The 12,613-nt window shown below is 44.7% G+C and overlaps 1 protein-coding gene across 6 annotated transcripts in view; it reads left to right on the forward strand.

Annotated features, from left to right (window-relative positions):
- The window catches only part of TOPAZ1 (testis and ovary specific TOPAZ 1), a 101,781-nt gene that overhangs the window by 14,430 nt on the left and 74,738 nt on the right, over positions 1-12,613 (forward strand). For all 6 annotated transcript variants that reach the window (XM_048838661.2, XM_048838662.2, XM_048838657.2 and 3 more), the window contains exon 5: positions 996-1,063. In XM_048838661.2, coding sequence (XP_048694618.2) covers positions 996-1,063 — 68 coding nt within the window. The remainder of the gene's footprint in view (positions 1-995; positions 1,064-12,613) is intronic.

The following is a 12,613-nucleotide window of genomic DNA, read 5'->3' on the forward strand; positions in this document are numbered from 1 at the left end:
ATGTGCATAGCCTGTTTCATGTTTTTCCCATAATCTGAAAAGGTGTTTTTCCTCTATTATTTCATTTATAATAATCTTACGTGTAGCAATATTAGTTTAAGAAAAAGTCAGAATGTAGTTTTTAAATTTGTTTCCCTTTAGATAACAGTAGTTGCCATTATCTGCATTAGATTTTATATAGTAAAATAGTCATGTTTGAGCCCCCATTAAAGTGAGGATGATATGCAGAAACTTAGTGTTTGTAAAATATTATATGTACAAAAAAGAACAAGATAAGTTCATGCATAGGCACCGACTTGCCCTCTTTCCTGTGGGTGCTCGACCCGGCCCCGCCCCCCACTCCACCCCTTCCATGAGGCCCCGCCTCTTCCCACCCATTTCCCCACCCCCATTCCAACTCCTTCCCCAAATCCCCGCCCCAGCCCCACCTCTTCCCTGCTCCTCCCCTGAGCACGCCATGTCCCCGCTCCTCCTCCCACTCCCAGAGCGTGCTAATGCTGCCAAACAGCTGTTTGGTGGCAGCCGGGCAGGAAGCACTGGGAAGTAGGCGGAGGAGCGGGGACATGGTGCACTGAGGGGAGGAGGAGGAGGTGGTGTGAGGGGAGCTTGGCTGCCGGTAGGTGCAGAGCACCCACTAATTTTTCCCCGTGGGCGCTCCAGCTACGGAGCACCCACGGAGTTGGCGCCTATGAGTTCATGGAGGATGGGGCCATCAGTGGCTATTAGCCAGGAGGGGCAGAGATGGTTTCCCTAGCCTCTGAGCTGGGAATGGGAGACAGAATGGATCACTTGATGATTACCTGTTCTGTTCATTCCCTCTGCGGCACCTGGAATTGTCCACTATTGAAAGACAGAATACTGGGCTAGATGGACCTTTGGTCTGACCCAGTATGGCCCTTCTTATGTTCTTACATGGGGCACAGTTATGAAAGATTGTTTGATATACAGGATAGAGTTATCTGAATTTGTTTATTTAAACTATAATAATTTCACAGCACAGATTTGCAGGCAAGTTGGCCGCTATAAAAGAAGAAAAAGTTAATATTCATGAAGCTGAAAAAAGGTATGTGCCGTGACATACCTTTGAGTAATGTATGCCATTTCTTCTTGAGTAATGTATGCTAATGATAAAGTGAAAGGCAACTTCTTTTTTTACCAAATCTCATCAGCCTGATTTTATTTACTCTTTTCTTTCACTTACATCATCACTATTTATGTAGAAAATTAAACTGACATAACTTAATATGTTTACAGAGCCAGAAGTATCAGAGGTGTAATGTAGTTACTGTTATATCCTGGTATATTGGACAGAATTTTGTTTGTCTGCAGTTGATTTATTTTGTCTGATGTATATCCATGTCTTATCTATTCAAGCATCTCAGAATGAATGCAGTTGAAAATGTATTCCAGTATGGATGATCAGTCTTGAGATGGTGAACTATAAAGCAGTAGTATTGACTATATTTGGATTTGCTGTTTTGTAGAACTAATAATTTGACCAAATTAAATAATCCAGGAAATAATTGGCTATGATAAGATTTTGTCTAAAACTGCTCAAGTGCAAATATTGGCTAGTTTTTTACTAGAATATGGCAATGTGAAATTCTAGCAACTCTATAGAAAACATAATTTTACATTTATTATTATGTTGATTTATATCATAATAGCTTGTTTGGAACTGCAAGACATTATTTGGTGTCTAGACACTTCATAATAAAAGATTGGAAATGGAGGGGAAATCTAAATGGAAAAATTAAGAAATTTTGAAACTGAAGAGGGAGGAGACTTTTTTTTTTCCAAATCAAGTTGTAGCCTAGTTCTTCCAAAAACAGGGAAAATGCTTAAGTTGCTGTAATTCACATAACTATGAAAGATCATAATCAGTTGCTAACTGTGGGTAGTGTGAGTGTTGCAAAAATAGAGGTACGAGTCTTTCATTCTGTAGTGTCACCAGTTCTAGCAATACTGGACATTTGCTCTTCAGTATTTACAATATAGATATTGGGAGTGACAGAGGTGGTATTCTTATTAGTCTCACTCAATATTTTCAATAATAGAAATAGTTTTGTTTCCTAACCCTAGTGTTCAGATAAATTGTATATCTGTCATACTACAAATATTTATTTCCATTGAAAACGATTCCCCAGGCTCTGACAAAATTTATTGTCAATGCTTAAAAAATCCACTTATATTTGACCAGTAGGAAACTTTTCCAGGTTAATGTCATCAACTTCTGCAGAAACTAAGCTTTCATTTTTTTAATTAAGCTTTTAGTTCTTAAGCTTAATTAAGTTTAAGATTACAAATGTAATCTTGCAAATGTGAACCCAGGGTTAAACCATGAAGTCATATCTGCCAGTTCATAGACAGCTCAAGTGTCTCTGTTGCTGCTCAAAGATTTTCTAAACTGTCGGAGTGAAAATAAAGAGTGTAAATGTTCACTGCTGCTGTTTAGAACTGTGCAGCAGTCAAAGAATTGGATCAATATCTGTCCATTCTAGCATTGGAATTCTTTGATCTATAGCAGAGGCAGGTTGCAGAAACTATGTACTGTGTCCCTGAGATAGCAGGACACTTAAGCACATACTTAAATTCAAGTATGTCCTGTTGAAATGTGCATGTGCTTGTGTGAACTGGGATTGACCCAAAAGCTGAGAGTGGGAGAAAACTTTTGAGAAATACATGTATCCAGTGCAGCATCCAGGAAACTGGAGGAAAGGTTGGGTAACTGAAGTTTGAGTCACTCACTCAGCAACCAGGAGGCTCTGGAAAGTGGGAAAGAGAGAGAGACAGATTATGGCTACACTACAGAGTTTACAGCGTCACATCTGCACTGTAGCATTGCTAGTGCAGACACTCTAAGCCAATGGGAAATAGCTCTCCCGTTGACTTAATTACAATAGCTCCTGTGAGCTGTGGTAGCTATTTCAGCAGGAGAAGCTCTCCTGCTGACATAGTACTGTTGACACTGGCACTTAGGTCTTTATAGTTGTCACCACTACACAGGTAAATAGACTACACTGGGCACAAATGTATTTGCATCTGATTTTTGTTCTATGCCAGTAGTAAAATCCCATTGCTTTAGCTTTTCTTCTGATACAGCATTGGAATAAAGATGTACTCCTTTACTTGAAATGCACATTTTGCACTGTAGAGAGAGAAGACCTCACAAACAGACCTCACTATCTTAAAATTCAGCTTGTGTGGTAGTCAGCTAAATTACTTTACACTGCTGATCTGAAAGAAATTCGATTTAGTGACAATCTACTTACAGCATCAGAGCAAAAAAGGTTGACTATGAACCAGTTTAATTTACCATCTTGACAAATCAAAAATTGTGAACAAGTTTAGAAGAGTGGTAGCCTGGAAAGATTAGCTAATGGACAGGAATAATTAAGAAAAACAAACTTTTTCAACAAGAATGAACTAAAATAATGATGTACTGCTCTTAACAAGGTGCACACACAAAACCCCAACATACCAGCAGTGCATGTGTTTGCAAACTGCAATAGGGTCTGGGGAATAAATTTACTTTTTATTCCCATTTAACAAATACACTTTCTCTGTGCTAAGGTTCACAAATCTGTTATAATGTGTACTTCAACGTCTTTGCAGCTTGGGGACAGAACCAGAACCAGTCACTAGCAGCATAGGAATGTTCCTCCTCCTGAAGTTCCCTCTAGTTTTATCTGCCACCACAGCAGCTAGCAGCTCGGCCATATCCCCTTGCTGTAGACATTTCCTGAGGAAAATTCCAAACTTTATCTCAAATTTTAAACCAATAGTGTGTTTCAGTAACTGCTGTATGTCCAGCTATGTCTGAGGGCTGCGCTTGATTTTTGGGGTGATTGGTCCACTTTGCTTTTGAGGCATTTTTGGTAGCTGGTGTTCCTGCAAGCTTCAGGGTCAGAGCTAGGCCAAAAAAAGTCTCTCGTGCTCTTCACTGGGAGATTGTCTGGCTCTGTGGGCAGAGGTAGTTTCCCTTACAACCCACTCTGGGTGGCATGACTTCAGCTCCCCTTCCCTGGGCAAGGAGGGAACTGCCTGTCAGGATCAGAAAAGCTGGCTCTTTTGAGCAAGAAGCAGCCCAGCCTTGGCAGAGTTGTTTTGGTTCCCTGTCCCCCAGCAGGAAAGGAGACAGTCAAGATTGGAAAAGAACTGGCTCTGGGACAAGTAGCCCCCACTCTCTCCATCTCCATGAGGTGACCGAATTCAGGAGGGCAACATGACAAATGAAAGACTGCACCTGAAGTCCCTATAGTCCATACCAGCCATCACACCTCTGACTGTGGAGTTCAGCCACCTCCTGCTCCAACTTCCCCTCCACTTCCCTACAGGTTGTGGATGGAAGACACCAGAGACAGCATGGATACCGCCAACACTGGAGAATGTGGTAAGGGGGTCTTTGGGCCTAGCCTTCTCCCTCTACCGCCACTTCTATAGCAGGTGCATCTTCCCTCCACCCAAGAGAATCCTGACTCGTATCCCAGGCCAAGAACACCAGGCAAATCAAACCTGTCTGGACCATATAGATTCCATGCAATGTAGAGGGGCATAGCTTCTAGGAAGCCCATACATGAGCCTCAGACCAGTGCCTTCCTTGACAGACCCACAGTGGGCATATGTGGACACATGTTGTGTTAATTTAGATGAAATAAATGTGCCCAAAGAGTAAAAGGTGTTGACATGACCTATAACTGCCCGACGCTAAATAGTTTTAAACAAGGTTTGGGGTTTAGTCAACTGACCTCGGCCTACTTAGTTCTACTGCACATATGTAATTTAAAATCTTTTAATTTTTTTGTTAGATACAAAAAACCAAGGGAAAACAGTTAAAACAACTTGAAATGTAAAGTATAAAATATTTTTTTCATTTTAACAACATCCCCTATTCCCTTTTCTTTTAGCTGTACAGTAATTTTTAGAGGGAAAATCCCTTTATTTCAACAGTCTCTTAGAAGGTAATAACTGTCCTTTTTGGGAAAGAGAGAGAGGAAGTTAGTCGAGCTGGGCTGGAGCTATTGTTGAAATCTGGTCCTGTTTCCTAGAAGACAAAACAAGACACACACACAAAAGGGGAAAGAAAAGAGCAGCAAAGATAGAAAATGCAGCTGATCTCTCTGGTACTGACTCACTTGCAACCTTACAGCTAGAGAAACACTGACACATCACACTGTCTTATCAGCCACTCTGAGAGCTGGCACACTTGTACCAGCATTGGTCTATTTAGGGTATTGCTTTTAGTTGCCTCTCTGGTCACAGGCTTACAGCAATACTGCAAAGTATGCAGTCATGGCTGGCTAAGACAGACTCTTATTGGACTGAAGGAAAAAGAGAGGAGTAGGGAAAGAGAAGAAATAAGGTGAGGAAGGAAGAGGACACATTGGGAGTTGTAGGGTGATGCAAAGTCTCCAGATGGTGTTCAAGATTTAGCTGAGTCTGGTGGAGGAGGTGGTGTCATCTGGGTCCGGTCTGGTCAGGACATTTCAGGATTAGGATGAGAAAGGCACAGTGGTGTTCTGTTGAATCCCAGGGTCCAAGGAGCTGGTGGAGATAGCAGCCATGATGGTGAAGCTTGCTCCTTCCCCTTCTCTCTTGTTTTTTAGTCAACCAGTGTTCATATTTGTTCCCTCAAAGTCTCTTTGAGGATCCCCAAAAGGAATGTGGGTTGAATAGCCCATCTTCTCATTATTTTGTCCGCTAATTAGGCCCAATTTCTGAGAAACCAATTTTGGTTCATGGATTTCCCACACTTCTCTTATTTACCAGGCTTCTTCTTAACCCAGTCCTAGAATTATATCAGTAGGCCTCTTTGTTTGGACTAATTTAGTTTTTCTGACCCTTTTGCACCTTTTCCCATCAACACACACTGTTCTAGGTTATTGTGACATTTAATAGACTTTTCACAGTTGAGCTCACACTTAAGGTAAATGCCGGAGGCAAATAAACCCAGCCTTTTTGAGGACTGGGAGATCACTAGCCACGTGTAATATTTTCAGAGTAATCTGAGCTCAATTTCACTCTCTCTGAAGCATTATTATGTGGACAAACTCCCAAAGGGAGTTTCTCATTTTCACAGCGTGCAGCAGGGCAGATAATCCTTAGCTCCTAGTTTCCGTGCTCACCCTCAAAGAGTTTAGCATGGCAGATCAGTGCAGAAAAGGCCAGGACATAAATGTGTGTGGATTCCTTTAGGCATCGGTACACACCACCCCACAAAGGGAATTCTTTCTCCTTCAGGGAGGAAGGCCCGGCATTTCAAGTCTGAGTTAGCGAATGAAATAGTAAAATATATTTGAAACAATCACCTGCTCCCCACCAAAAAAACCCAAAACAAAAACCAAAGGATAGACTCTTTCAGACAAGTATTACTGGTTATTTTAAAACTATGCGTAGGAGCTCGGCAACTGCCTTAGGGGAGCCATAGTTATATATCCATTCTGATGCATCCTGGGAAGTTGTAATAGTGGGATAGGAATTTCCTGTCATGTCTAAAACACTGGGAAGGTATCAGGTTGTCATCCTGAAATGCTAGTGTGGGTCATGATGCCATAACTATTGGGCTGTCATTCCCAGCTATTGCTGTAGGTCATCATACCCTAACGTCCAGGTTATTGTTCCCAGCTTCTGTAACAGGTTGCCATGTCTCACCTCTACCACCTCAATCCAGTAGATGGCTGTGGCGTATGAGGGACAGCGGCCCAGATGCTGAACAACCCACAAGCAGAAAGGGGCCTCTTGCCCACTGTTTCTGCATGCCAGCGTCTCCCACAATTTTTGACGTCTGAGCTGCTCTCTCCTCTCTCTCTCTCTGCAGTTCAAAGGAAGATCTGAGTTTTGGAGCCAAATGGTTTGGCCATGCCCCCTCAACTGCTGCTTGCTTCCAGTTTCTCTGCCTTCGTGGCAGTGCAGATGATGGTTTTTGCAGCTCCCACTTTCACATTTGTCTAGGAGGACTTTTTTTTGTCAAAATGCGGAGGAGTGGTGAACCGTGATCTCCCTCCCATCCCCTTCTCCCTCCTGGGCTAGTTTTTGAGCTGTGTTTTGAAACCCCCCAGAGCCTCAGCTGTGGTGCCTCCCTACTGGCTCCTCTGCAGCTTCCAGGTATGGCAGAGTGACTTAAAAAGCACTGAATGAAATCTAGACAGTGCTTCATATATGTGACTCCCCTTCCAGGCATGGCAGGCAACAATTTATGCCTATCTTGCACCCAGCCTTCCAGCTCTAACTCTGTTAGGTCCCAGGGCATGGAGTTGGACAGGCATGTGGGATTCTCTTCCGCAACTCTGACATAGGAAAAATGGACCAGGAGTCTGAGTAGAGCAGAGAGAGACTCCAAGGACAAGGAGGACCCCAGTCAACCAACTCAGAGGTAATTCTCAAGTGTCCCCTGGAGAACAGAGGGCAGATTTGTGGAGTCACAAATCCCCCCCGCCCAAGTCCTAAAATGGGCCCTGAGCACCCTGGGGGAAAAAAGCTGGGCTCATAAGCACACAGCCCCCCTTTGTAGTTTGGCTAGGAGGGCTCTGGAAGAGTTCCCCCCGACACCACCGTGGGAGAATGGGATCCCAGCAGCGAAAACTCAGGAAGAGAGCTCGTGAGAGGACTTCAGGCCCTCAGCAAGGCTACCTGCAAAAGACATCACCAAAGCTGCAACAGCTTGTACGCTCTAAGCAAGCTAAAAAATCAAAGATAGCAAAAAATGCAAAGGAAAACATAAAAGATCTAGGAGGTATGAGTCCTGACTCCTCTTTCTCCTCCTCCATAACAGAGAGTGGTGAATTGTCTGGAGGATGGGCTCTAAGTCCAATCAGGACCAGAGGAAGCCTTAGCAAAGGCTTTTTTTCCCCTAAGAAATTGGAGGCCGTGTGCAACAAGGTTGTATCCACTGTTCCGATTCAACCTGAACAAAATTATCAAGAGTAAGCCTTTGAGCAAATTTCTTCTCCTGAAATCGTTCCCTGTGGCCATGATTCCCCTACATTCCGCTTTTGAGGAAGTAATCGGGGATGAATGGGATAAGCCAGATGAGGGCAATCACATTAACAAAAGAGATCTTAGGTTCTATAGGACAAAAATGTCAATTACTGAGATACCAAAGATTGACACTGTCCCTGGCTAAAGTTATGTTTGTCCCCTCCAAAGGGAGTTCTATCCTAAGGACCTCACAGAGGAAAAAAAAATGTAGGTCACTCTCAATACTTTGAGGCTTCCTCAAGGTGTCCCAAACAGCTAATTGCTTTGCAAAGCCATCTCTCTCCTGGCTGGAAAGATCTCATAGCCTTCACATATAGAGATCAACTTGACTTTGGCTCTGTTTCCCTGGCAACAGTGTTGTTACTGACGTGATGAGATTCTCAGCCAAAGCCCTGTCCTCCAGCTCAGTAACCAGGTGCCACTGATGGGTTCGTCCCTGGACACTTGAAGCAGGTGCTGTGCTTTGCCAAATTCCCCGGAGCCTTGCTTTTCAAAGACAAAGTAGTAGCGGACAATGCCACATCATCTAAATGGTCCCTTCCAATCACACACGATGCCGCTAAGAGAGACAAGAGGCCAGCCTTCTGACAAGGGCATTCCTTTTGGCCACCATCCTTGCAGAAATACCAGTGAAGAAACAGCAAGTTCTCCCGAGGAAAGCCCCAAGGGAATCCTGCTGCTCTCAAAACCTTTTGACAAGAAATGCAAGGGTCTCTGCCTAGAGCTGAAGCTTGGGGGCAGGATTTCCCATTAACTGGAGGAATGGGTTGCGTTGACCATGAACCACAGAGCTAGTGAACCAGGAATACTCTCAAGTTACAGGCTCCCCATCTATTTTTCATCCAGTCTCTCTTCTCTAATGACCCCGTAAAGCGTGGTCTAATCCAGAATGTGATTTCTTATCTCCTGGATATGGAAGTAAGAGGGAGTTCCGTCAGAGGAAAGACAGGGTTCTACTCCATCTTCTTAATTTTTCAGAAACATACAGGGGGAATCAGAGCCATTCTAGGTCTCAAAAGGCTCAACAAGTTGATGAGAAAAATGAAGTTCCGGATGGAGACCCTAACCTCTACACTGTCATCCCTGACCAGGGAGGATATTCTGACTTCAGTGGATCTGATGGATGTATACCTCCGTATCCCCATCACTGTGCCATCGCAAGTTCTTAAGGTTTGCCAATAGCAGGAAGCAATGTTGTTTATTTGATGCTCCCATTTGGCTTGTCCTTGCTTACCCCCCCCCCCAAGTCTTTATAAAGATTTTAGTGGTAATCCTAGCCAGGCTCAGGTCACAGGGGATCCACCTGAACATCTTCCTGGATCTTCCATCCACAGCAACAGCACATAGAACTACATACCTGTCCTTGAATCTCCGGCAGGTGCATGGCTTTATCATCAAAATCAGGAAAAGCTCACTGATTCCGTCCACTCAAATAACACCTTTGGGAGTGGATATAGGCATCTTTATAGTCAAGGTATATCCATCTCTAGAGATGTTCTAGAAGATTCAAGACCTCCTTGCATTGTTTTGGCACTGCAAGAGGCCAACTATTGCACTGAGCCTTCAATTGCTATGCCTCCTGGTATTGTGTATGGGGAGCACTCTATGGGTGCAGTCACACATCACGCACCTTTGAGGCTTCATTTTAAAGGTATGGGATCACTCCCTGGAACATATAAAATATCAAGTGAGGGTTCTGACGCAGGAGATCAACTCTTTAAATGGTGGTCAACCTAGGGCAATGTCCACAAGGGCATACCCATGTGACTTCCTGAACCCCTGATACTCACAACCGAGGCCTTCCTGGGGAGCTAGGGAGCACACCTGCGATCCCAAACAGTTCAAGACATCTGGAACCTGGAGGAAAGGACCTTACAGCATAAACCTCATAAACTAAGAGTAGTCAGGCTGCCACTATGAAGGTTCCAGTCCAGCCTAAAGAGAAACATTCCAATTCAGTCAGACAGCATGACTAACCAAGGGGGACAGGAAGCCCAGCGCTACATACGGAAGCAATGGAAATCATGGAGTGAGGAGAGCATTCTCTCCCCTCCCCCAGGGCAGCTCACATAAAGGGAGTCCTGAACCAGAAGGCGTACTGGCTCAACAGGACCAAGGTGAACAACCCCAAGTAGTACCTAAATCAGGAAGTCTTTGAGTTAATCATCCAGTCATTCAGCGTGCCCTCAACTGACTAATTCACGAACCGCATCAATGCAAAGAGACCAAAGTATTTCACCAGGGAAGTAGACCCCAGATCCATGGGGAAGATACTCTGTCCCATAAATGGTCACAGGATCCTCTGTGCATTTCCACCCTTCCCATTGTTTGGAAACGTGGTCCAGAAACTAAAACTAGAACAGGCAACAGTAATATTGGTACCTCTACATTGGCCAAGGAGACCATGGTCTTCGGAGTTGATAGAGCTGAAATTGTGACCGCCTCTACAGCTCCCAAAGAGACAGGACATCCTCACAACATGCATCTGCTTCATCTAAATCCAAACTGGCCGCATCTAACAGCCTGGCTGTTGAAAGGGAAGTAATTGTGTCATTGCATTGTCTTTTAGAAGAGTATTGACTTTGAAAGCATATTTTTGGACTAGATTTTATGACTGGTGCCAGGAATCTGAAGTAAATCCTAGAAATCCAGGAATTATGGCTTTCTTAGACTTTCTTAAAGAAGGGTTTGACGGAGGTCTCTAATCCAGCATCATTGTGCATCAGGTGTCTGTCCTTAGTAGCACAATGTTTGCAGGATCTGAGGATTCTTTGGTAGAGAATCCCCAGGTACACACATTCCCTAGTGCAGTCTGGTTAGCCAAGCCAGCAGTTAGACCTCTTTTCCCCCCAAGTTGTACTGAGAGTCTAGAGAAACTATCCCTTTGAACCACTGATGTCAGTTTGAGCATTTTATTTGTATATCAAAACTTGCTTTCTGATAGCCATCGTATCAGCCAGGCAAGTGTCAGAGTTGGCAGCACTCTTTATTCAGGAACTTTACTGTGTGTTTCATGAGGACAAGATGGTGCTCAGGACTCAGGAATTGTTTATTCCAAAGGTGAACTCTTTTTTTACATGTTTCCCAAGGAACCTTCATTCTGACCACGGCCACAACATCCTACTGAGGAAAGGTGGCACACCTTAGATGTCAAAAGGGCTCTGAAAATTTACCTCAGACATACAGAAAGAGCTAATGCATCCACAGCAGAAATGTGTAAGGTGTTCAAAAATGCTACCATCTTTATTAAGCACTACAAGATAGACTTCCTATCCACTGCAGAGTCATCCTTTGGCAGGAAGGTGCTGCAGGCGGTGTCCCAGAAATGATTTTGCCCTTTGAGCAAATATTATAGATGGGGAGGGGACACTTTTTCCTTTTTCTGACTTTTCCTGTAGTCCTCTCTACATTGGTTTACTGCTTGCTATTTCGCAGATATCAAGAATTGTGAGAAACGGAAACGGAAAATTTCTTACCAGTAATTTCATTTGTTAGCACCATCTCCAGCGATTCTACCTACCCGTGAGGGCTCATGAGTCAAGGGCCAGATATTAAGTGGCATCATTACCACATGGCCATCTTTCTTGTTCTAATATACTTAGTTATTATGTTATCTATGAAATATTAACAGTGATGTTATGCAAGTTTTACAGCTTGGGAATAACACATCTGGAAGCAGGAGTGCTGGAACCTGTATAGAAATGGGCAGGGGAGGGCACTGGTACCGGAACCATGACCCCCTGGTCCCCTGGCCAGGCGGAAGCCAGAGCCAAGCAGTGGTAAGAGCTGCCCAGAGAGTCTGGCCCACTGTGGGGAGCCTCAGACCCTCTACCTGCCCTGATTGGGAGGGCTGGAGTGCCCAAGAGCAGGACCTGGCCCGTGTCCCCACCCTCTAGGGCATGCCTCCCACGGAGATGGAGGGTCTGGAACTCCCTACAGCGGTCTGGGCTCCCTAGACGGCTCTTACTACTACCTGGCTCTGTCTTCTGTTCTGGCCAGAGGGTGGGGCTTTGGGGGGAAGAGGAGGAGCAGGGGGCAGGGCCCAATGGTGAGGTGGGACTAAGGCCCACCTCAGCCCCCCATCTGGGAAGAGGCTGGTGCTGCTAGCAGGGGCTGCACTTGCTGTGGGGGAACAGATCACCTTATTAGTTCCCCTGCCATGCCTGCGTGAGGGTACTACACCCATGTTAAAAAGTGGATGGGCATGGCCCTCCCACTTTTAAAAGTGGGGGGGGCATAGCTCCCCTGCCCACTTCTCCACCCCTGATTCCAGCATTCCTGTTTGGAAGCAAGCAGGAATGCTGGAATCAGGGGTGGAGAGGTGGGCAGGGGAGCTATGCCCCCCCCCACACTTTTAAAAGTGGGAGGGTAAACAGGAATGCTGGAATCAGGGGTGGAGAGGTGGGCAGGGGAGCTATGCCCCCCCCACTTTTAAAAGTGGGGGGGCCATGCCCGTCCACTTTTTAACATGGGTGTAGTACCCAAAGGAGGCTTGTTTTCAAAGTATTCCCATTTTACAATCCCCAGATAATTATGTTTTGCAGATAGATTTCTGCCTTTTTGTTTTCCCAGTTTTCAGCTTCACCATTTGATCTTACCTGTACTCTCTGGTTCTCTCTTTGGGATCATGGTAGCA

Source organism: Caretta caretta, chromosome 2 (assembly GCF_965140235.1).
Source record: "Caretta caretta isolate rCarCar2 chromosome 2, rCarCar1.hap1, whole genome shotgun sequence".
NCBI classification, from domain to species: domain Eukaryota; kingdom Metazoa; phylum Chordata; order Testudines; family Cheloniidae; genus Caretta; species Caretta caretta.